Source organism: Lottia gigantea (assembly GCF_000327385.1).
Source record: "Lottia gigantea unplaced genomic scaffold LOTGIsca_106, whole genome shotgun sequence".
Taxonomy (NCBI): domain Eukaryota; kingdom Metazoa; phylum Mollusca; class Gastropoda; family Lottiidae; genus Lottia; species Lottia gigantea.
Genome location: NW_008706902.1, coordinates 118,689 through 146,616, shown reverse-complemented (window position 1 = coordinate 146,616; position 27,928 = coordinate 118,689). Strand labels below are relative to the sequence as shown.

At 34.2% G+C, this 27,928-nt stretch overlaps 1 protein-coding gene across 1 annotated transcript; it reads left to right on the top strand.

Annotated features, from left to right (window-relative positions):
• Positions 1-886: 886 nt before the first annotated feature.
• On the top strand, positions 887-21,930 carry LOTGIDRAFT_136425 (hypothetical protein; the record flags this gene model as incomplete). Its single annotated transcript, XM_009046746.1, has 8 exons — positions 887-1,060; positions 12,723-12,767; positions 14,088-14,197; positions 15,072-15,610; positions 19,799-19,993; positions 20,536-20,642; positions 20,937-21,088; positions 21,480-21,930. 8 exons carry the CDS (start codon positions 887-889, stop codon positions 21,928-21,930), a joined length of 1,773 nt encoding a protein of 590 aa, XP_009044994.1.
• Positions 21,931-27,928: the final 5,998 nt, after the last annotated feature.

Here is a 27,928-nt window from a genome sequence, read left to right as displayed (position 1 = left end):
GAAGTCGGTGCAACTTCTGTTATGGGTCATATATTTATACACTCAATTAATTCGATTCCTTTAACTTAATAGAATCATGACAATTCAAAATATTACGAAAGTCAAAAAAATAAATTTCGTTCTGCGCCTATAATACGGTGTTATTTAATTAATAACGACCCCGTCGAATAAAATTAGCCTTGTTTTGATAATTTATATATCGTGTATATTCCGCTTACTGCTTGTGTTTCGGTATTATTATGTCAATATTCCCCACTGTCTAAAACTGTTTCTGTCAAATTTGTTTATATTTGAAACATTTGACATTTACAGCTGTGGTAATTTGACAGATTGGTGCAAAAATATTCACGAATTTAATGTATTAATTCAATCAAATCGCCTCTTAACTGTTATAAAAAAGCCTAGCTGAATTTTGACACATTAACACATTTTTAAATGTTAGCAACCAACATTCATTCATCACAAGGAGATAACCGAGGACAACGAATTAAATCTGTTATTCTAAAGAGAACACCCTTAAGTTAACATCAAGACAGTAGTGGTTGTTGCTGGTATTATAATTCAAATGTGTATCTTATACAAATAATATAATTCTTTAGCAACCTTCTAGAATATATTCCAGAGTCAAATGCCTCTTACAGTATACATATCGACAATTTCTCTAGAGATTATGATATAGTAACTGTATACAATTCCATTTCTGTAGTCCAAACAGCTTACATAAGTATTCTGAATTATATAGAGATTTCAAGTGTATGTTTTTAATTTTAATGAATTTGACTGAAATTAAACGTTGAATTCCAATACCGAGCAAATATTATGGTTTTGGATATGTTTTTATTAGTATAAGGAATGACTAAAATAAGTTCTTTTCTCACACATAATAATGGATTTTTTCTTTTGTTTTTTTTCAGTGTGTTGTGTGAACTGTGATAAAAATGAAATCAAATTAGTGCGAAAATTAATGGCAGATTATGATAAACGAATTCGGCCATCTTTGAATGCCAGTGAATCTTTAAATGTGACTTTTGGATTAGCTTTAGCCCAAATTATAGATGTGGTAAGTAGATTTAAATATTTTATGCTAAGAAACCATTTTATATCTGTTTCAAACCAATTCATTTAAAACGTAAGAACTGAATTGGGCGTAAAATTTCGTTACATTTTAGTATTAGTACACACGAATTGTAGTTCACGGCTATTTTGAATCTCTACCCTGAATTTGTAAAAAAGCTCTGATAAATCACAAAATAATATAATAATCACAAACAATAAATTCAAATCACATTTTAAGCCATTTCTAAAACTTTAATTGTGATTTGAAGGTTTAGTTGAAATAATATAGGCTTTTTAAAATTCGTAATATAAAATCGATGTAGAGATTCAAAAAGGCTACGTTGGTGTGTCCATGTAAAAAACACAGACTTTCAATGCACTTAGTACAGAGGCGGAATGATTTATGATTTTGTAGATAGTCTGATGAGCAAATTTCGTCAAAGATATGAAGAGAAACAATTTCAACGATTTCAACGATTTTATATATAGTAGTGACGAGTGTTGCGAAGCAGAGCATGCTTAGCCTACTCTTTACAAAAATCCTGATGATACTTCTCTTTGGAGGAGTCCACTACAAGTTTTACTCTCAATTTGGCCATGCTTTGGACGAGATATTTGATTAATTTTATTTTAAATTTGATTTTGCTTCTCTGATAACAGGCTCGGATGGTGTGCAAAAGTTCATTTAGTAGAAATAAGACGTTCCAATTGAACTCATTTCACTTCAAAGGGGAAATAGATGTGTTCACACTTGTAAGTTCTATTAACTACGAAGTCACCTCGCTGTGTAATAGACTGTAATTACTGCACTGGTCATTAGATTGTACACTGAACTTTACATTACTCATATTCCCTTGCTGGTAGAGTTAATTTACAAATCAATAAACCTGCAGTCGTAATTGTAAGGGATTGTAAGATGGTTTTCTTAACTTTTTACGTGTATCGGGTTCACCGATAGCATCAAATGCAGCATTCAATTTTCAGTGCTTGTGAATTGTTAGTTTGTAAAACTATTTCACCGCTTAGCTCATTGATTGTCGGTCGATGAACAAGACTGTGAGATCAGAAGTTAAAAAGCAGTACTCTATCAAAGAGAAACATGGTGTCAATATGCTGACAACTAGGGCTAATTTAATGCATGGAAATCGAAATTGACTGTAACCTTTTGGTTAAATCCTTGGTGTTCCTTGTTGAACGATGGTTTCTACGGCCTTAATAGACTGTGGTCCTCATTAAGAAATATTTTTAGCTTTGTATGTAAATCAAAATGTGCCCCTGCACATAGTCTTACCCAAGAACATTAGCCTTTATTAGAAGGGTTCGAAAAATCGATGTGTTTTTTAAGGTTTGAGTGCCTCTTCAATTATGAAATTTCTCAAATAGCTAAAGCTTCTCTAGGAGTTTCTGTTCATTAAGAAAATACACTTCATCAATTTTAACTTAATAAGATAATAAGAAATTTTCAACGTCGCAAAGAATTTTACCTTGTCATCATCGTCAACATGTAGCAAACGTTGCATCAACGTGAACAATGACCGGAAGTATGTGATCACGGATTCATGTGATTATGTTCCTTTTATGTTACTATTTATAGCCAGCTCTGACCATGCAATGTGAAGTGAAACATCATAATTAAGATACATGTATGTGTTCTAGAAAAAGACGCTATATAATAAAATTGATTATACTTCCTACTGTTCAGTTATTTTCTAGGCTAATGAAGTCAAGTGCAAATCAGTAAAAAATAATTCTGAGTTTCTACAAGAGAGGTTTGACCTACTGTTCAAAGGGTCAAGGAATACAAATATCTCTTAATAACAGATGGAGTTTCCTATCCACTAATTGTTGGAGTATTTTTTTTGATGTAGTCTAAGCTTATCGACTTCAGCGTTGAAGAATAAAGCAGTTGCGTCACTTTTACATCTGTATTTATTCAAGAGCAGTTTCATACTTTAAAAACCTACTGTTAGACTTGTCTTTACATTCCTTAGGCACTATATAGAATTACCCTGGTTCATTGATTAAGCTTCTCTATTTAAAAATTCGAAAATTTTTTTTCACGTTCGAGTCAACAGTTATGGTCTTGAACAAATAGAAAAAATACAGAAGAATTAAGGAAATATTTGACTTGAGTCTAAAATATGAAAAAATGATGATCTTAATAAAATGTGAGTTTTTGAAAGAATAAAAGTAAATATTTGATTTGATGCTTCATCACTTATCTAAGGAAGAATAATCTGCTAATAAGATTGAGATTGTATGATCTTTCCTGTATAAATCTCTTTTCATTGGAGGTAAAATTTTAGGTGTTAAACTTGTAGACAAAAGTCCAGTCTGTAACTAGTTCTTTCCTGGAAGAAAACGATTGACAGAACTCTCCTTTGGTTTAAAAATGATTAAAGTTTTCGCGAAGGAAATGAGAGAATGGAATTTCGTAAACTAAATATTCGCATAAAAAATGCAATAGATGTTCCAGATTGAAATATCTTGTGATAGAAAATCACGTACGTGTCGGTTACATCTCATTATTTATTCCGACTCTTAGAATAAAATTTAAATTTTCAAACTTTGTTAGCAAGTGTATTATATTCATCAGTTGGACTTACAGGTGCCATGACTAAACAATAGAATCATTATATAAGACAATACATCCATTAAACTAAATAATTGTTGAAAAAAACGAAAAATGACTTAGTTTAATGAATTATTAAATAGTTTTATGGGTTTATGACACCAGGTAAGTCAAGATGAACAAGGACTCAAGATTAAAAATTTATTTTTTTGTCATCCTAAAAGGTAATTCACCTTTAACATGACTTATTGCAGTGCGTTCTATCGGACGCACAGTTTTGTTTTGCAAATGACTATTTTTGCAAATGACCATTTTTTTTCTTTGCAGTGCGTTACTGCATTGTTTTGCAAATGACTATTTTTCCCGATTCTGGTCAGAGCGCACAGCCAAAACTGCACATGTCACACATTAAGTGACATCATTATCTGTCATAAAGTGCGTGTCGTTGTTGTTTAAATGTAAAATGACACAATTGCTCAACCGGAAATGACGTAGAACGTAGCAAGTCTTGACCTCTTTCGAATTACTGCTCTAATTTCTAAATCTAATTTTTGATCGTAATTTCTGTTTTGTTCAGTACTATTTAGTAATGGCTGCAGGATAGCACTTTAAAATTTATCAGATTTTGATTTTTGTAGCTGACTTTTTTTGTTTTATTTTTAGCGGTTTTTTCAACTTCTACAATTTTATCTCAATCGATCTGAAAATTTGCAAGTAGTTAGACATTTTGATAGCGAATAAAAGTATGTTTTCAAAATTTTTCTACCACTTCCGGTTTTGACGTCATTTGCTTCTAAATTTTCACTTCCGGAATTTTATAGATATTTCAAAAATTCTTTTTGCAAAATGTCAGAATTATTATCAATTTTTTTCCCGGAAGTAGCGGATCATTCGTCATCTTGAATGTCCAAATTTTCTTTAAACCATTTTCTTGAAATAAGGGTTAATAGGATTTACATCATTTTAATGTCTATACCATCAGCAGTCGAGTCTTAACAAAAGAGTGGGAGCCGATTTTTGAATTTCGATTTTGCATTTTAGTTATTTCCGTTTGATATTTTTCAATATTTGCCAAAATTTTCAAGGCTCATATCTCGTGACCTCGACCGTTGGTGACCTTGTGACCAGAACAAAAGTTGTGCCCTTATTGAGATGCTTGAATTTTTGAACATAATTAAACATTGTACAGATGATGATGGATATAGCAAAATTTTGGGGTGGGTGTGGCACATCCGGGTTAGATTCACATTTACCTAACCTGATTGAATTTTTTATAACTCCAAAAGTATTTATTTTTCAACTTTCAACTTTTGCATCAAAATAGTACCCTACCTTGACCAGTTCCTAATAAAAACACGGTTTTATAGTTAAAAAATTGTATTCTTTGACCTTTTACTTAAATGACCTTGACCTTTGCAAGGTCAAAGGTCGTTGTTTTAGGATGTCCATTCATACTTTGATCTTTGACAGACGTTCGAAAACAGCAATTTTTAAAACTTTTAAGTCTCATAATATCTATTTTATTCAACCTTTGTTGACCTGATCAAAAGTTATTGCCCTTGGCGAGATCTATCCACAGATGTTTCCATTTTTGTTGTGCATCGTTCACTTCTGGTTCTACAGTCATTTGAAATTTCGACTTTATACTACCGAATAATAGCACCTTTTAATACCAAATAGTATCAAATTCATGCGTCTTTTCACTACCGAACGTTTATCGATTTTCTACGACCGAATGTTCACAAGCTTTTTTTCAGTAAGAAATCTCACTGTGACTTTAAAATGCAACGTTTCACCGATGTATCAGGTTGGATGCGCGCTGCTTTGGTACCGTGGCACGGCTCTAGTTATTATTATCTTGTAAATATTACAAAACGTTAGATTTTTCACTGAAGTAACGTGAAATATGAAACACAGATATTTAAAATAAATAACCAAATGTAACTGATTTTTAATGGTTTGTATATAATAAATATGAAACATTTTTGAAAGAGAAGAAACAAGTACTACATCTTGACCGTGTTCAGATTACCAATTAGCGGTTAATGAGACTAGCTGATTTGATAATTGGAGAACTTGTGTTCTGTGTAGTTATTTTGAAAGCTGTATGTTTATTCAGTTTATACTTTTCATCCTTTGTAATATTAAGTGAAGTATTTCACAAATTAAACGACACACGTCCGAAAAACAAATAGAATAGAATTTGAAAAACGCTCACCTATCGTACCAGGATATCGTACAGATAAATCCCAATGGGATGCCGGTAAAGAGGAGTTCCTTCTATAGATTGTCAGTGATTCGGTTGGGACCTTTCAAATATGTCGGTTTCCCCGGTGCTGGTTTACAGAGGTTTTACTGAGAAGTTTTGAATGGAGGTGACGATGAACCATACAAGGTTGAGAACCGACGTCGAAATTTCCATCATAACCATTGACTGTATCACAAGACATTCTATTACTCTCACTGTTATTGGAACCTACGGCATCAGGCCTACTTGTCTCTTAAAGGTATACTACCTCAGGATGACCAAACAATTAACTTTTTAATTCAAGTTATATTCAATTTACACACATAATGATATATCACTGCTTCTGGAGTAGATGTAGGCAAGTTGGTCACGGGAAATATGGAAATAGTTACAGTAATACGGACACAAGATATTATGGTCACAGTAATACGGACACCAGATATTATGGTCACAGTAATACGGACACAAGATATTATGGTCACGGTAATACGGGCACAAGATATTATGGTCACAGTAATATGGACACAAGATATGGTCACAGTAATACGGGCTCAAGATATTATGGTCAGAGTAATACGGACACAATATATTATGGTCACAGTAATACGAGCTCAAGATGTTATGATCACAGTAATACGGACTCAAGATATTATGGTCACAGTAATACGGACACAAGATATTATGGTCACAGTAATACGGACACAAGATATTATGGTCACAGTAATACGGACACAAGATATTATGGTCACAGTAATACGGACACAAGATATTATGGTCACAGTAAAACGGACACAAGATATTATGGTCACAGTAATACGGACACAAGATATTATAGTCACAGTAATACAGACACAAGATATTATCGTCACAGTAATACGGACACAAGATATTATCGTCACAGTAATACGGACACAAGATATTATGATAATACGGACACAATATATTATGGTCACAGTAATACGGACACAAGATATTATGGTCACAGTAATACGGACACAAGATATTATGGTCACAGTAATACGGACACAAGATATTATGGTCACAGTAATACGGACACAAGATATTATGGTCACAGTAATACGGACACAAGATATTATGGTCACAGTAATACGGACACAAGATATTATGGTCACAGTAATACAGACACAAGATATTATCGTCACAGTAATACGGACACAAGATATTATGGTCACAGTAATACGGACACAAGATATTATGATAATACGGACACAATATATTATGGTCACAGTAATACGGACACAAGATATTATGGTCACAGTAATACGGACACAAGATATTATGGTCACAGTAATACGGACACAAGATATTATGGTCACAGTCATACGGACACAAGATATTATGATAATACGGACACAATATATTATGGTCACAGTAATACAGACACAAGATATTATGGTCAGAGTAATACAGACACAAGATATTATGGTCACAGTAATACGGACACACGATATTATGGTCACAGTAATACGGACACAAGATATTATGGTCACAGTAATACGGACATAAGATATTATGGTCAGAGTAATACAGACACAAGATATTATGGTCACAGTAATACGGACACAAGATATTATGGTCACAGTAATACGGACACAAGCTATTATGGTCTCAGTAATACGGACACAAGATATTATGGTCACAGTAATACAGACACAAGATATTATGGTCACAGTAATACGGACACAAGATATTATGGTCACAGTAATACGGGCTAACGATCCTGAAACTCAAACTCAATATTTGGCGAAACATTGGTAGCAGCTAATGAACTTTTCACATGAGGAAGAATATCAATCATAAGTGAGTAATAAATGATGAAAGTTGTATCAGGTGTCTAGAAGAGTAAACATTCCCTGTCTGGTGCAACACCCTTCATTGTTGCTAAACATACTCAACAAACACTACAAATTGCAACGTGACAAAAAAAAGAAAAACCATCAGATAAAAAAGTTAATCTTATGCTGCCGACAATGGAAACGGCTGCTAAGTTTCCTAGGGTGTTCAGCTTAAGGACAAAGTTAGACAATTAACTGAACGGGCGCGAGCATTATATAAGAAGAATATCTAGTGTATTCTGGACACTAAATGACAAGAGTTGTCTGCCAATGCTATAAAAGTGGGTGTACAGGTGTAGAAATATAACGTATGATTTGATTGAATTAAAGAGGTTTGATGAAGGTTAACCCCGGGTAATCCAAGCTTAAAATAACACACTAATGAAGACTTATTAAATAATCTAACTGCGGATCAACCAACGTCAATGAACTAACAGCTACTTGACTTAAGGTACTACTGTGGTTCTACTTGGCATTCTGTACATCTTCCATAATTTTCCAGTTCATAAACTCTAATAAATTACAAATAAGGTTAACTGGATTCCCAACATACAGTACGAACTCTTATAATGGCCTAGAGTGTTGTGTCTACAAATTATTTAGCGTGGTGACACAGAAGCATGAAGTCAATCTGCATCGCTGAAATCAACGGTCAGGCCACTGGCACAGTTTTAGTCAAGTATATCATAAACCAGTGGGGCGCCCCCCTCGCAGACCTGAAAGCAAGTTTTTCGGACAAAAATCTCATAACTAGGTTAGAGATTCGGGCAATATCAGATATCTCGCCCCCCTCCGACGTAAACCTGACTCCGCCACTGTCCTAAACCAGTGGCGTTTCAAATCAAATCAAATTTTCTGCTTGTCCTCAAACTCAAACTCAACACCTCCGTAAGGCCAACGGGTGACTTGGTGAGCGTTTTTGGCGATTGTGGACAACAATCAGCTTGATGGCATCATTACTGTAGGTGCCTTTCCTCTCCTCCTTTGTTTACTGACCCAATATCGCGCGGTTTTACGTGCACATGTAATCACGTGTTGAGTTTGAGTTACCCTCTTACCTGCATCACTGACAGAGTGCATCATAACATTTTAAGCTTTCTTGTAAAATATTGTCTACGTTCGCAGAATGGTATATGGTTTGATATTTGTTTGTCTTTTCAATGATATTTTTGTTAATGACTATATTATATTGTTAACTTTTATTGTTTTTGATAGATATTTGTCAGTTTACAGTATAGTAAAATATTTGCTATCTTCTTACAAAACTTGTAATTATCCTGAGATAGTATTGATGGTCATTAAGTCGAGTCCTTCAGAGTATGTAACTATAGGCACTACTGTATATTATGAAAAATAGTCCTCTATGGTTAATGGTACTTTTTATCCCGTAACCCTACGAAATCTGATATCACAAAACACATGTTGTATAAGAAGCCTCCCAATAATATTAACACCATTGTAAGGACAACATCAATTGTAAAGCGGTGACTTGTTGGGATTCTTGTGTAATTTGTAAAGCTCTTAACTTAACATGGCTTCCTCTACAACTAGAATTGTTACATGAACTTCATGAGACGATATAATTATTATCTTAATTCTAGTCCCCGGGATATAACTTACTCAATGGACAATTATCATTCACAGTCAGAGAAAGGCTGATATATACCTATAACACTATCTTTTAGCAATGTATCGCAAGTACAGAATACATAAGCAGACTATGGATTTCTGTCTTTATTTTTTGATATAGAGCACTATTTATCATCTTATTGTTCGTAGTTAAGTTACCGTATCCTTAAAGCTCAAAATAGTTTTACCCCCAGATTTGTAAACCATAGTTTGGCAAAACATTACAATGTTGATATGACGATAGTTATTTTTAGGTATCTTTCTGCTAAGTGGCAATAAATGTAAGCTCTATTGATACAATAGTGAGTTTCCCTATGTAGTGTAATCAACAGTGAAGTGTTGTCATGTGTTTCCAATATTTCCACGGTACAAAACATCTCCTACATGTGGATAATGAGAGCTGAATAATATCTGATGATTCTATAATCAGATAATTTATCAACAGTCTACAATCCTGTTGATACAATTCCAAGGTACAGAGTTTCTACAAACAAGCAATAGTTTGTTGATAGTTTATTCTATAATCTAGAAATGTAATGTAACCCACGGTCAGTCTAAATTAATTGAATGATAATGTACTTTTCGAAAAACTATGATAGTAGTGAATAAGATGCGGGGATCGATTCAGGACCATGTAAGACTATTTAAATGAAGTATAATTACTTCAGGAAGATAAGGATGTTCTGCAGTATATATATAGAGAAAATAGGAGAGGACGTAAATTTTGCAAGGGATGTTTATGGGGCTGCTACGATCTGCCACGGGTCTGTCCTAATTCTCTATCTGTCTAATGATTTAAATTGAGTATATAATAAACTGAGTTTTGCGCATCATAGTTCTAAAATACCTTGTATATTGAACGAGTTTGAGTTCTTTCCAGAAAATTTACTTGATCTTTGATTCCCAATATGAAAAGAACCCAAGATGCATGTGCGTATCGAAAAACCAAATGCGAGGCCCATATTTGGACCAGTCGATAGCACTCTGAATTACGTCTGACTTTTAATCTTTTATCTCGTAGATACTAGTATAATGATAAATAATGAACGGTTTGTTCTACACATCAACATGACGTCTAGAATTTCTTTCTCGCTGAATTATATTCACAAGATAAAAGACAAATGTCACTTTCTAATCTCTTGCCAATAAAAACGACAGAAAACATACAAGGACTGAAGAAGAGTGTAAAATGCATCAATAAAAGTCGCACGATAAGAAGCCGTTATTTTCCAGATGTTGTACTTCAGGAGTGGAAAGATTAAGATAAAAAGCAAGATGAGTTTTAATACATTAACAGTATAAAGACTTGGCTAATTCCGTATTGGAACATAATGCTCGAACTTGTTTTATTTTATAATTTTTCATCGGTTAAATTTATTTATTTATTAATATTATCATGGTACGTATATGACGTAGTAAAAAGGCTTTGTGTTAGTGGTTAGAAAAACGGCGTGGTATAACGATCTGTTCCGCCACACCACTCTCTATCACTCTGTTAGACAAGCGTCATAACACGCTTTAATTAACAATATCAGTATTAGCATAAGAGACTTCAGATCACTCAATATAATCACAATACACCATAAGGCATCATGCCATGCTTTAACTGCTCATTGTAAAAGATGCGTCACACGAAATATCATCACTAAATTATCATAAGTAATCGTGACATGTTGCAACGTCACATTGTAAGAGATGCGTCACAGAACGCCACAAGAAAGGTGCCGCAGATCATGGCGTTGTAGGACAAACGTTTCGTCATTCCGAATTACCAAATTATACAGGTTACGTTGTCACATCAGACATATATCGCGCCATACTCTAAGCCAGAGGTTTTTAAATGCAGCGACCTTTTTTGACACGAGTTAAGTTGAGCGTTTGAAGATTTGAATAACTATTGAAGTGAAAACTATCAGCTTTTTGTGTTATTGAATCTGTCTGCCCAATCATTGAGTTTAATTGTCATTTTCTGTTATCACATCTCTAACATTAAAGTCGTTGAATCAATTGAACTATGCTGTAAATAGAACACAAGCTCAAAAACAATCAACTTAGTTAAAACACGTTAAAAGAGAAATTCGTCTTTGGTTTCAAAAACCTTTGACTTCTCTCGTAATTTGTATGTTTTCTATTATCTCAATGACGACGATAGCAGCTTCTATTTCCGACACTTAGCTTTCAAACACCGACATGTAAAGTTAGTAAACGATTACGAGAATAGGATAAACATGGGATGGGACGATTACTCAACGTGTAATGTGTTTGATGGAAATAGTCTAGTAAAATAGGCGAAACGACAGATATATTATAACAATGGTTGGTCTCATTAATGAAGGATGATTTATCTGTCCTTACCTAATTACGTGAATGCATTGAAGGGGGCTGGGGTCTACCTGACGACTGAAATAATGTGCAAGCAACTGCTAGCAGCAGTTGACAACTACTGGCGGAATCTGAGCGAATCTGCATAGTCGTTTAATCTCAGTTGCCGACAGTTGACCTTAGTTGCTTTGATTTTGCATCAAAATGGAATCTCCTTCTATTTGTGCATATGTGATATTGAATATCAGCATATGATTGTGGACTGTCATTTTCTCAATTTCGCTCATGTCGACAGCGTCGTAACAGATGAAATACTTTTAATTACCTTTACTTCACCTTGATTTTATAGAATTGTGCAAAATCAGAAACTTTCAGATAAGAATGTAGAAAGAGCATACTGATTACATTTGTTTCCCGTGATTGTATTGTCGGATGTTCCGCGATACAGAACTCTGGGTTGATTTAAGTTAAACGTTAAAGTTCGTGCAGGTTGCTTCGCTGTCATCGTTTTGTCCTAATGTAAGTTAACAGATAAAATATATCATAATGAAGCACTTAGCATTAAGTACTCAAACTTACTGAACTAAACAAGAACATCCCCTAGATCTGTGCTTCTTAAGAGGGGAGTAATTCCTCCCCAATGGAGAAATTATTGTCAGGGGTTTAATGGAGAGGAATCTACTGCTGCCATATCCTACCACGTATGTTCAGTAAGGTTGTTGATGTGCTCACACTGACACGTGGTTCGTTAAAGCGAAGGTGATTTAAACTGAAATTGCCGCCCGGACATACAGAAAATCATGAACGAATATTCGACTCAAGGGTCAAATTGTGCTATTTCAATATGTGGATTATGATGGTATATACATTCATGGTTAATCGTTTAACACATTTTCAAGTGAAATACATGTCAAAATGACCGATTTATTTTGGGGAGGAATAGATTCGGAAGAGCTTTTAACGGGGAATGATCTCACTGAGGTTGAGGAGCACTGCTCAAGATAAAATATCTCTAAAATTCATTATATTTTATTTTCAGGATGAGAAGAATCAAATATTAACAACTAATTGTTGGTTGAATCAGGTCAGTGGCTTTTTATGTATAATATTTTTATATTACATGAAGAAAGATTACGAAATTATCTTTTTATAAAAGGCCCTGAAATGCTTTGGTGAGTTTTAGCTTCCGGTAATAAGAAGGAAGTTTAATTCAATTCAAATTAAATGGACATCGGTCGGAGGGCAATGAACTCCAGTGCTGTTTGTCCACCATTCAGGAAATACGTGACGTTTAAATTCATTTAAATATCTTGAATAAATAGAGTCAGATCAAATTGTTTATGAAATCGTTATTGAAAGCGGATCTGCCTTCATCGTAATTTGACATAAACACAATAATATGCAGTTATACGAACGTGCTCCATTCATAGAACTAAAATCTTAAAAAATAGAATGAGTGTAAAGAATATAAGAGTATTAAGAATTCCTCTCGGCTTTAGAAATTAGTTTGAGAACTATTTTTAGATAGTTTGAGAAAAACTGTTCAATTATTCCACTGAAATGATTTTTCCAGTAATATTTATGAATTGCACGAACCCCCGGGGTTGGAGGGTGACCCTGGGATCGATGATAAATGCTAGTAATTGCCGACAGTAATTCTAATATGGTGTGAACATTTGTGTAAAATGATTTCCGGTATTTCTTTAACTGTTAAGTAAATAATGAAGGGAAATATTCATATTTCATTTACTGTTTTCAAACACGAAATCGACATCATTCAAAGTAGCAAAAACATATCTCTTGAAAACAAGAGATTGCAGTAAGACATAAAATATTATTAGAATTTAAAATTGACAGAGATACAAATTTAAAAACGCATCCCGACATAAAATAAAAGTAAGAAATAAAGTGAAGTGAATTGATTATTAATGTGAAACTTTAACAGTAAGCTATCAACATAAATTTAGTGCAAAGCTGGACCAGCTTCACAGGAACTCATACTATCGCACTGCTGTAGGTGTCGATATAGTGGTACTGAAGATGATCAATCGGAGGGATTCCAATGGCATGTTTTTGGGGCAAATATCTCATGACTAGGTTAGAAATTCGGGAAACTTCAGGTCACCCCCCCCCCCTACACCACCTCGGACGAAAACATGGGTCCGCCACTGGTTATAACTAATACTACTCTTAAATTCAATATTTTTTTATGGACTTTTTCAACTAGCATAAATGAAACTTCTAGTTTGAAAGACCATGTAAAATACATGCATGTTTATCCCATGGTGCGTACGTGACACTTGACAGGTGTCAAAACAGAAGACTATAGTAATGACATATGTTAACTATCCGGAAATTCGATAAACCGTACGAAATTTTCGATAGATTATTTTATATATTTCAGATATGGATTGATTATGCATTAAGATGGGACCCGGATGACTATGGTGGTATTAAAGTTATTAGACTACCTTTTGATCAAGTTTGGAGGCCGGATGTCCTTCTGTATAACAAGTGAGCTTCAATTATGAATTCCATTAGTAGGCATAGTAGAATCTTGTCGAGGCATTGTTTTTTTTAATCTACGGGACAATTTGTAACATGTAATATGATTCAGATTCGTCTGTTGACAGGAGAGTTAAATAATTGCATTATGTTTGAGCTTAATAAAAGTTTTTCCAGGCATGTTTAGAAAGACATGAAGTCTTGGTCATCATCACGTGATCTATCGATGACTGTCAGTCGTGAACCCAGTTGAATAATCCACAGAAATGTCTCTGGCTCTGTCGAATAAGAAAGATGAACCTTCAGCGATTTAAGGAATTTTTGAGTTATTGTAATAACTACAGTAGATGATTGAGTTTGGATACAGAAGTTGCCTGTCTTATAACTTAACTTAGATCACCCATTCTTGATTTTTACCAAATATACCACAAATACTGTATTGTCTTTCCGCCTTTGGTTATTGTTATGTTAAATCCTTTTCTTTATTCAGATTTTCATACTTCAATATATTACTTATAAATCTAGATTTCTGTTGGTACGCCGATATTCGTAAAACAAAGGTTTTTAGTCGTATAATTGTACATTTTACATCTGTTATGATTGCATTATGGTCACCTCCAAATCTGTGTGAAAAAGTCCAAAAGCAGATAACCCAGTCGATTTATATTTAATTGTAGATAAACTTGGCTTTGCATTTTCATTTTGGAAAGTGATATCAATAGCCAATACATTGTTAACTAACTACAGATCTGATAGCATTTGAATTGTTGATGAATATCTCTTCAAAACGGTTTTTTGAGCACTTACCATCGTATCCTTCTGTCCATATTTACTACCCGCTGATCATAATTATCATTTTTATACTGATGTTTTTTATTTTCAGTGCCGATGTCTCCTCTATATTTTCATCAATTAGTTCCAATGTGATAGTGACGTCAGATGGTAATGTCACGTGGTTATCTATGGTCATTTTCAAAAGTTCGTGTTCAATTGACGTACGTTATTTTCCGTTTGATGAACAGAACTGTACGATGTTGTTTGCGTCTTGGACGTACGACGGATATCAACTGAATTTAATGGTTAATACCGGAGATGGAGATACAACAAACTACATCCATAATAGTGAATGGGAATTGGATAAACTGAAAGTAGAACGAAACGTAGTGTATTATTCGTGTTGTGCGGAACCGTACCCGGATATAACGTTTTACATCCATATCCGACGACGTCCGTTATTCTACATCTTCAACATGATTCTACCGTGTATAATGATAACACTGGTGGCTTTACTAGGATTTTACATTCCGTCTGACTCCGGGGAAAAAGTAACAATGGGTATCACCACTCTGCTATCAATGACAGTATTTATGATGCTCGTGACTGAGAACATGCCTCCTACTTCTGATGTTCTTCCTCTAATAGGTAAGTTTATGCTCAATGTCAATTTCTCTTGTGGCGTTACATTCCTGTATTTGTTTCTAAATAGATTGTGATAAGCACAAAACCCTTAAAAAATTCTGTACCGATCAAAAATACCCCCGTATGTATTAATCTTAAAGCCGAACCCCAACCGGAAGACTATATTTTAAATGTCAAAATGTCCACTGTGTTTCCAAATTGATTTTTGAAAAGCATTTAAAAATTCATTGTACCCACTACTTGTGGCTTGCCGAAGTACACCCTCACGTGCTTCTTTTAAAGCTAGTTAGTAGATCTCAACCACTAAACATCACCAGTAAACCAACCGCCCCAACCGGAAGTCACAAATTGCTTTACATTTTGGTATCGCTAATTTTACGGATTATGATTCTTCTACAACGAATCAAAACGATTGAATTTGGAGAAATAGTAGCTGATAGAATTATATAGTTGATGGAATCAAAATAATTATAAGGAAATAAATAAATGTTTTCCTCCATTAGTATATAGTACTGACGTGACTCATTATTCTAAACGGTCCTCTAGCTCCCTCTACGGAAACTACCCATTGTCAGTATACCTCTTAATTCAGTCATTTCGGTCCTGTGTAAGGATATCTATGATATATTAATTAGCGATATCAATTTTGGTTGTTAACTTCTGGTTAAGTCATTGTTTCGCTATAAAATATCGCTTGACAGGCAAGGTAATATAAAAAATAAATGAAATATTTCGGTGCGATTCTGTATAATACTACCAAGTTTAGTAAAAATCTGTCAAGAATTGGACCTTCTAGAGTGTTTTCGTGCTTAAATTTGAACACATTTTAAAGAACAAGGGCAATAACTCATACATTATAACAATGATAACAAATTTGAAAGTGGTTGGAGGGCGTAGAAACGCCATTGATATTGTTGTCTATCATTAAAATATTCCTTTCCTGTCTTTACAACTAGATATCCTGTTTGGATTATACTTTTACCCAGTCAGTCTTTTATAGCTGTGCAGGCAATTCCAATTTATGGAATTTGAGCTCAGACATTGAGACGAGGACTTTATGAATACCACTGACATTTTCTGATAAAGTACTATAGCCTATATAGCTATTATATCTGACATGGTGTCAGATTTAAGATAATGACTTGAATACTGATGGCACACTGTCACCGTATTTTCCAATCGAGCATCCCTTTATAAGGAATTATACATAGCTTATGATTATATTTCTGTTAAGGTTGAAACATGAAATACAAACATACAAGTGGGCCAATATGAATATACCCTGCATTAATTATTAACAGAATAAAAATATTTTATTACCAAGAAACTTTAATTAATCACCTTGGTTCTAAAAATACTGTATGTTCTCAAACAAATTTCTTTATTAAATTACTCTCTAAATAAGCTCCTCACACATACAATTACATGGTTGATTAAAGTGACAAGCCCAGACTCATATTAGCTCGATATATTGTCTGAGTGATGGTATAGAATACGATTTAGATACTTTTTGGTTCAGATTTTAAAACGATGTAGATGGTCTGAATCGTAGTGAATATCAAAGTGATTCTGACTACACCAAGTTGTCTTTTAGCTAAGTGCAAACAGCAAACAGCCGTTTGGCCAAGCGCAAGAAGCAAACTGACATTGGGCCAAGCACTAACAGCAAACTGCCGTTTGGCCAAGCGCAAGAAGCAAACTGCCATTGAGCCAAGCACTAACAGCAACTTGACATTGAGCCAAGCACTAACATCAACTTGATATTGAGCCAAGCGCAAACAGCAAACTGACATTGGGCCAAGCGCAAGCAGCAAACTGACATAGGGCAAAGCGCAAGCCGCAAACTGCCGTTTGGACAAGCGCAAGCAGCAAACTGCCATTGAGCCAAACAGAAACAGCAATCTGCCATTGAGCCAAACAGAAACAGCAATCTGCCATTGAGCCAGTCGCGAACAGCAAACTGCCATTGAGCCAAACAGAAACAGCAATCTGCCATTGAGCCAGTCGCGAACAGCAAACTGCCATTGAGCCAAACAGAAACAGCAAACTGCCATTGAGCCAAACAGAAACAGCAATCTGCCATTGAGCCAGTCGCGAACAGCAAACTGCCATTGAGCCAAACAGAAACAGCAAACTGCCATTGAGCCAAACAGAAACAGCAATCTGCCATTGAGCCAGTCGCGAACAGCAAACTGCCATTGAGCCAAACAGAAACAGCAAACTGCCATTGAGCCAAACAGAAACAGCAATCTGCCATTGAGCCAGTCGCGAACAGCAAACTGCCATTGAGCCAAACAGAAACAGCAAACTGCCATTGAGCCAAACAGAAACAGCAATCTGCCATTGAGCCAGTCGCGAACAGCAAACTGCCATTGAGCCAAGCGCAAACAGCAAACTGCCATTTTGTATAGTGCGTTAACATCAAACTGACATTGAGCCGAAAGTAAACCGCAAATTATCCTTAAGCAAACCTCTATTGAGCCAATCTCAAACAGCAAACTGCCATTTTAATTTGTTAATTGATATGTAGTTCGTTGCCATATCTAGATACAAAATACGAAATGGAATCATTATTACATAATGTTACACTGGACGGCACCTTAAAGTTTTAAATTGATTAACAATACGGAAGAAACCAATGTAAATATTAATGATTAAATTTTATATATTATTACATTGTATTAAAGCAAACATGCTGTCGACCTAACCTTGATTTTTATTGATCATATTCCAATTATGCTTAAGGTACACCAGAAGTCATTTTTAACCACCAGCTTAAATAATAATAATAATAATAATAATAATAATAATGTTAATAATAATAATAATGATAATAATGATAATAATAATAATGATAATAATAATAATAATGTTAATAATAATAATAATAATAATAATAATCATGATAATAATGTTAATAATAATAATAATAATAATAATAATGTTAATAATAATAATAATAATAATAATAATAATAATGATAATAATAATACTGATAATAATCAGGCCCATAGGTAGAGGAGAGTCAGCGGGGCCCTGATTTTGAAATTTTGATTTTTGAAAAATTTAGATTACTTAAATTACTTGTTGAGTCACTATAGTTGAGCCCCCTTTTAAAAATGTGCTCATATATTATTACGTAATTGCATAAGAACAACTTGGCCCGCACAGGTAATTAGTTCCTTCTTAATTGGCTCTTAATGGCTAAAAAATAATTCGGTATTATTTTTGCACATAATAGTTTGGATATGACAACATAGAATTTAGTCTTTCAACAGCCGATGATGAAAGAATATAAAAAACTTTAATATCTGTCGGGCTTTGACACGAGTAAATTGATTAGACTTCCTCTGAACCCACAGGGCAGGTAAGATCAGTATTGATGAACGAATTACTCTAACTTGATTGGTAGTTATGCCTAAAGAACCTATTTAAACGAACTTTGAAGACTATTTCACACGTAATGATCGTGCTTTCACCAATCTCAGTCGATGGCTCAGTACTTTGATTACATCTACAGTATAATTATAATCAAAGGTCGGCATCAGTAGAACGATTGGCAGATCAAAAGTTATCAGGCTATTTAACGATTTATTATTCAATAATATCTTATAAAACATCCAGTCTTTTCTTTATGTCCAGATAAATAGCCGTTTGTTGGTTTTTCGATTGCCTTTGTTGTTTTTCTGAAGTAGGCTTTGGTAGTGTTTTTGATGTACCAACACGTTATTTGATATTTTTACAGTTTTCTAGAGAAAAAAAGAATCTACTTATAAAACACAAAAATAAGATATTTCTGATCCATCATCCAGGATTTGACAAGCACTGACACGATTCGAACGAAATAATACCATAGTTAGCTCTAGAAAGAACTACCGAAAAGAAAGTAGCTCTGAAATGAGTCATATAGAAATATATATTTCTATTTCCACCTTTCCAACTCTCCGTCCGATTGCTTTGGTTCTTGTTGGGCTATAGGTAAAACTATATTAGTCTATGACACCCAAACCATTGTTATAATGGCATATAGCCAGAAGAAGAAGCCAAGTAAAAAGTTAAAATAACTAGCGTCTTCTGTTCGACCAGTTCGACGTTGACATGATATACTGAACAACATACTGTTATCTATGTAAACTAAACTTTCATATTCATGTTCTGTTTTCACGTTTGTCTTATTAAATCTATTTTCAGGTTTATATTATGGAATGACTATATTCATTGTATCGTTCGCTACCGCCATGACAGTTTTTACCTTGAATATACATCATAAAGGAGCCAGGGGTTTAGAAGTTCCTAGGATTATTAAGAAAATTTGCTTTGGTTTCTTTGCTAAGATATTTTGTATGAAAATTGAATCCGATGTAAAAACAAAGAATAGTAATGTAAGTATTTTAGTTAGTTCATAACCCACAATAATAAGATATAATAGTCTATTTGCTTTTACAATCTGACAATGCTCAATTCAATCTGACGTCCACTTCGTCTACGATTAAGGGAAAAAGTAACGTTTCAATGTTGTTAGTAACAGTTTTCCCACGCAGATATCACCGATAATGTTCTAAACAAGTGACGACAGTGTGAGCAAGGTATCTTTTGTAAAAGAATTAAATATGATCTGTATGTCAGAAAAATCATACAGGTGGTTGAAATTAAACTTTATCAACTGGTTAAAGACGATAATTAGTCGACTATATTCCTTTAATGCAAATCTCATTCATGGTTTAAATTGATATCCATGAATTGAAATTGAAAACTCTGCACTGAGTAAATTATATTATTGAAAAAACAATAAGTGTCAGATAATCTGGGTATAATTACAATATATTTCACATCGATTTCCCAATTAAAGTCATTAATATTTCGAGACTATCGACGCTGCGCTCCAATTACGGCATCAGATATGGCGATAATACTCCCACGTATTCCAGTAATGTTGCCATTCAAATCCAATTGCACTTATTGTAAAATAAAGTTATTCGTGTATTATCCTCGGACGATTTTGTCTCGATCAAATAAACAGAGGATGCGTTTAATCGTGGAAACACATTTAATAGGGGACGTTCAGATGAGGTTACTATAATGGTGAAAATTGTTTTAACAGAACGATTAGACCTGGTAATTGTTCCAATAATAGCATAAATCAGTGTAGAATATTTTGTTTTTCGTATTTATACCCTTATTCCATTATGCAAAGCATGTTCTTTAAGAGCTTTTGATTTGTACCCTATAATATTTGTTGAAATAATGGAGATGGTATTTTTGCTAGTTCTTGTAACTTTTACAATTCCTCTACACACAGTAATAGAGTAGATTTAATCAATTATATGAGAATCGAGATTTAGTCATCACCTCTGTAATAAACTCAACGGTGTTTGGTTTCAGTCCCAACAGCAGGAATGTAATGGAGCTACCAACACCGGGTACATCAGATATAAAATGGCACCACAACATGATGTCGAAGCTTCTAGTAGAGGAAATAGGGTATTTATTTTAATTTAGTCACAAAGACATGTGGTCAAAACCATATCAATGTGCATGTGAGCAGACGACGAGAAAATGACTTGCCTCTTTACTTTGAAATGTTTCAATTAAATAATGCTTACACCAATGTCAACTTCCCCTCAGGCTGGATCCGCAGTAACTACTCTGCTACAACCGTTTTAGTAGCATTCCTTTATGGAAGGCCAACTAAATATGTCTCCCATTGAACGGCTATCGTGAAGCCTTCGGTCGAAACAAACCAGAGGATATTACATTTCAAAGTAAAGAGGCAAATCATTTTCTCGTCGTCTGCTCACTGTGTAAAAAGCACAAGAGTTAATTCAACCTATTGTTGAAAGATTGTACTAATAGTAGCCTGATATTTTGTTAGCCTTTCAACTTCTAATGGTAATAATGTCCCATTCCGAATTTTCTCACATTTTTATTATGTTTCTCTACAGGAGTACATGCCAGCTACAGAATTATCATCGTTTAGTCACGTCGACGTTAAACTAGAGACTGAGCCTAAACAGGCAAATGGCGGCATTTCCGGTCACAATTTCTCGCCAAGATTTAGACCAATGACATCAACGAGTAGCCCGGTTATTGAGAATTTTGAACTGCAATTTATGAGAGTTCTACAAAAAGTGTATCAAACAATAGAACGCAATGAAATGCGACTGGTTGAAAACGATAGACGCGAGTCGATTAAACTTGACTGGCAACAAGTTGCGCAAATTGTGGACAGAGTTCTCTTATCTTGTTTTGTGATAATGACAATGGTCATTACTGGTATTGTGTTACTTTCAGCTCCGCGAAGCGAGATGACAAATCCAATGTGATTCTTTACGAATGTGATTTTCCCTTATTATTATATTTTATTACTATAACAAATAGCCCAATGATGTGAATATGAATTTTTTTAATGTTTGGACAGTGGCTCAACTAGATGAGTGATGGCCGTTAACTTAAGTGGGTTGGGGTTCGGATATGTTGCGGTTCACCATATTTTGCGTTACTAGTTAGGTATTTCAGTTCACCGCCAAAGATTTATGAATAGGAAAATGCACCAATTTCGGTACTTTTAAAAGAATTACGAAAGACCGAAAGAGACAATAGATAGAAACCGGGTGATTTGTAAACAGATGGTGATTGTGTTAATTTTTCATTACAAGAGTTCTTTTGGTTTACGGGTCAGTGTGTTTGAATATTTTCCTTATAATGTATGGAACAAGGTCTATATTACGATGATTACAGAAAGTTCAGGAAACTTCAAACAAAATTCAAGGCGTAAAATTACTGCACGATGATGCACATGGCATAAATGAAGTAACTCGTTGCACCTATGTTTGTTGATGTTTGCCCCATTCCAGTTGATTACAAGGACCAACTGGAAAAGATGATCTACGAAACACAATTTTTAGTTTTGTGGAATTTGGATGTTCTTCCTACCTTTTCTTAACTAATTTCTAGAAATTTAACAGTGATATGTATATTGTGCAACACAAGGGTATTGCTGTTACCACCAAACATTAACTCCAGATGGAACCTAATCAGTTTACGACTATTATTCGAGAAAAAAACCTTTTTAAATCCTATAATTAATCTTATCACTTGGACCACGAACTCCGCCTACTTGGTGTATAACCAAAAATATTTCAGAAAACTCTTTGCGCTTTCATCATAAAATTCCAGTGTGCTTGAAATTGTATTCTCTTGTTATAGTCTGTTGTTATTATGTTACTTAATTTTTCTAGTCAACTAGACATTCTTTGACCGATTTTTCTTTTTTTAAAAATGTTTTGCTTATGGCTAAGTGATACCCTACTTATCGACCTCATTGATAATATTCTTCAACATTGTCACTGTCGACAGTCTATATATATTTATTCCTACAAGGTAGCACACTGCGAAGGAAGAATTTGAACTAATTGGCATCGCATAAATTCATTCAAAGGCCCATTTTAAGGTATATATTTTTGAAAGAGATGAGACTAGGTATACAATAATACATATTAGCTTTCTATTCATATAATTCAGTAAAATTTTGTCAGAAAATAGACACTATGGAACTATAAATGGAACGCGGGTCATAAGAAACGTTACTTAGTGGCCCTCACACCATGGCTCATACAAAACTATTTCTGGTTCTTACATGAGAATTTCATGAGAACTATACGTTGTTTCGTATGACCATGACGATCACCAGTTGCGTATGGATGCGATAAGAAAAGCGGTGATACATTTCGAAAGCAGCTCTCGTGCAACTGAGTTGTGATTTGCATTCGGTACTCATGGTCACTTTCAATATTCGCAACCAAACGCAACTGGTAATAGCTATGGTGTGAGGGCACCTTTACTGAGTTATAGGCCTGTAACTTCTGAAAACAGATTCGTCAGTTGAGATGATCGACACATTAAATTATTTGTTTAGGCAAGCATCAATCGTGTCCGGACACGGTGTAACTGTTAAAGGGACAGATTCGCCATCCGTTCGATCAATCGTACCTCAGACTGAGAGACCGGATTATTTTTTGTAGCTCAGCTAATCAGTAATATTATTCACAGCTCACTGTTTGTGAAATTCCTTGTTTGGTGTATTTTTGAAAAAAATATGCCATTTCCGTAGATTTCTAGTAATTATATACATATATTCAAGACCCAAATAAAAAAAACTGAAAATGGCGAATCTGTCCCTTTAAGCAATTCTTCCTCATATTTCACACGCACAATGTTTTCTTTCATATTTCTCTTTGTCATGCACGTGTAAATATTGTAAAAATCCGACAAATATCTTAGAGAAAATAATCTATGATGTAACCAGGGTTTACGGTCATACCGTAATCTGATTGGCTGGTCGCTTGAACAAAGCAAATTTTTTCATATGTGTTATTTTCACGAGTCTATTATGTGCAGATTTCAGACCCTGGTTGGCAGTTCTCTGTAGTCAGAGTGGCATGCTTATGCTAATCCGTGCAGGATACCTGCTGATGCAACTGTGTTCATTAACTTGGTTTTGGTTCATAGCTGATTATGTTCCGTTCTGGTACATCGTGGTATAAACGTCAGCTACATTATGGGCTATATAATTAAAAGATACACTGCCATAACTTGGGTATTATCCTTCCTCTTCTATATTTATGACTAGTCAGAATATAGACTGTGAAATAATGAAATATGATCGTTAAGATGGGAACGTCTTTAAGATTCTTTATTTTGTCGGATTTGTAGCCTCCAGTGGTGTTTCTATTTCCTCAGCTGGACCAAACTATAAATCATACGTGTCCAAAGCCAAGCCAGAAATGGGAGATTAAAGACTTCACGATTGTTGGATTTAAAATAAGAACCTACAGATCATGTGTATTTAAAGCATGTTATTCTTCTTACTGTACCTTACATACAATCATGGTTTTGACAATTGAAAAAGCATACAATAGCAATATTTTCATCTAATATTTTTATGTCCTCAATTGTACGTCTGTTTTAAGACATACGTGTTCTGTTAAAATTGCAATAATTTTTCTTGTAAATACATAATATTTTAAATTCACTGTGTGTGTTTTTTTCTTTATTTTTAAAGTATAGTTCGAGCCCTGTTTATAAATATAAAGATATCATATTATAGCTTTATTAAAATTTTGAGAGTGAGCTGTGAACACTATAAATGATTGGCTCAGTTTCTGAACCTAAGTTATGATTGGTCAAAAAAATGTGCATCTGCTCCTTAACCACCGCACATAAAATCATTCAATGATCAATCTAAACCTGGCATTCTCACAAAAATTGTCTCAAATGAAGTTTTTGATTGCAGGTTTTTATACCACAGACGATGTGAAAACCACCTGCACTTTTTATGTCCACAAAAACTGTTTCAAATGAGATTTTGATAAAGACAAAAACAACTGCAACTATTTTTAACACAGACGATATCAAACCACCCTAAAATCGACCTGGAGTATTTTGTCCACAATAAAAACCGAGTTTAATTCCCTCCAATATCTTTGATTATCCCACTATGTACACAAGAAGATGTAGAGTTTGAGTTTGTCAGACAGTACACAAGTTGAAGATCAATTTAAGAACAATTTAGAGGATCAACAATGTCAAACATTAAGAAGCTACTCAGACTAAAAACATACGGCAGTACATTCCACGGGATTAATTGAAGGTTTATAATTCACTTTCTTTTCTTCCTACATTTTTATTAGCTTCAGTAATACCATCTCAAACAAACACACACAGTTAGTATTCTGGCCACGTTACATGCTCAATAGCTATGTTATGTTGCAGATGATTAATTTTAAACATGTAATTATACACATAAACTAAATACAAGTTGAAAAGTCCACTCAGAAATATTACGTGGAAAACCTTTTACTTGTTACTAATATCAAATGAATTATATTGACTGGCCCGATCAAATCAGTAACCCTGTGAGCGCTTTTATTATGCTCCAATAGACGCCATCATTATACTTTTCAATATACGCCATTGGACTTCATTATATAATGTAAGACGTCATTATTATACTGTTCAATACACGCTATGAGACGTCGTTATACTGTTCAGTAGACTCCATGAGACGTCATTATTATACTGTTCAGTAGACTCCGTGAGACGTCACAATTAAACGGCACAATAAGCGCTCTGAGACGTCTTTATTATTGTTCAGTACACTCTGTGAGACGGAATTATTATACTCTTTAACGCACGTCGTGAAACGTCATTATTACACTGTTTAAAAGACGCTCTGAGACGTCATTGTCAATAACGCTTCTAGACGTAATTATAATAATGTCTAATACAAGCTGTGGGGCGTCATCTTCATATTTTCAATAGACGCTTTGAGATGTCAACATTATACTGTTCAATAGACGCCATCAATATACGCCATTGGGCTTCATTATATAATGTTAGACGTTATTATAATACTGTTCAATAGACTCTTTGAGAAGTCATTATTATACTATTCAATAGACGCTGTGAGAAGGCATAGTTATCTGTTCAATAGACGCTGTGAGACGGCATAATTATACTGTTCAATAAACGCTGAGATATGTCATTATTATACTGTTCAATAGACGCTGTGAGAAGGCATAGTTATCTGTTCAATAGACGCTGTGAGACGGCATAATTATACTGTTCAATAAACGCTGAGATATGTCATTATTATACTGTTCAATAGACGCTGTGGGTCGTGATTATTATACTGTTCAATAAATGCTGAGATACGTCATTATTATACTGTTCAATAACCGCTGAGATATGTCATTATTATACTGTTCAATAGACGCTGTGGGACGTCATTATTATACTGTTCAATGAATGCTGAGTCACGTCATAATTATACTGTTCAATAAATGCTGAGATATGTCATTATTAATAAGGACGCATAACATCGTCTATTGAACAGTATATACTGTTCAATAGACGCTGTTATGCGTCCTTATTCACATCTTACCCCCGATGATAATAATGAAGCTATATTCAAACCTTACAAAAAAGATAAACCACGGCATTAATAAATCTTAATCTCGTAATTTAATTGATATTTTAAAAATCTGATTCGCGATTTTATTTTTTAATTCTAACCTTGATTTTGTTGATTTTTTTAAAAACCAATTTAACTCAAAACATCAACTGATTGATCGAATTACAGAAAATCTTTAACAAAATTTTCTGAACTAAAGTCGAAATGATTTTTATTCAATCTAATTGGATTCGTTTAACGTCAGAAGTAGCATCGATTCCTCTATAGCGATGAAAAGTGAGTTTTTTCTCCAGCCAAATCTTTGACTGCATGTCAATAAAATGGTGATAAACTTTCCCTAACTTGGGATGAACGGTTCATAAATCACACTGTTAAAATCAATATTAAAATCAACTTTCCTGAATCTTAAAATCACGAGGGAGAAAATCGAAATATATACTTATTAAAATCAACATTCAAAGGGGCAAAATCTATAACCTAATAATAATACAACAGTCAACAGAACTCTGGTTTGCAATCAGATTTAATAGATAAATGTTGTTTCTTGTCCAGACAACAGTACGACGGTGTACACTTACAATATGACACACAAATACAATAATTAATATAATTTTGAGATAAGCTGAACCCTTCTATTTAAGACAAGATAACAATCTTTGACAACAAATTTTTATTAGGACAACAGCGAATCAATTTAAGAAATAAGTTAAATGGTGCCTGGTGTTTCTATAAATAGACAATAGTACAACAGTTATTCATCCTCTAGAATATTTCACTCCCCTAAAGTTAGGTGATGTCTGGTGTATTTATTATAAACACACATTAGTACAACAATGGGGAACATTCTAGAGTTAGATGGTGCTTGAAGTTTCTATAAACAGACACAACAATGGACCACCCTCTGGAATATAACCCGGAGTACGATGATGTGTGGTGTTTCTATAAACAGACAATAGTACAACAGTGGGTCATCCTCCAGAATATACACCTAAAGTTAGTTGATGTCTGTTAGTTCTAAAGATAGACAGTTGTACATCCCTCTACTTAAACGTTGTTTCTATAAACATACAAATAGTGCAATAGCAACTACTTGTTCGAAACTTGGTAATCTCTCGTGTTTGTAAAACAGTAAACCAAATTGACGAAATGGGGTTGATATTCAGCATTAATACATACTACATCAAACATGTCTTGCCCTACTCATTCCTCTGAGTGATTGGCTACAGATTTTTATGGCTGGCCGAGAATGTGCCGATGACTCGCGTCCGAGTAACGGTTAGTGCCAGATGTGTCGGGCTATACTGAAAGATGATCTAGATGCAATGTGGAAGCCTTATGTTTTATAATAG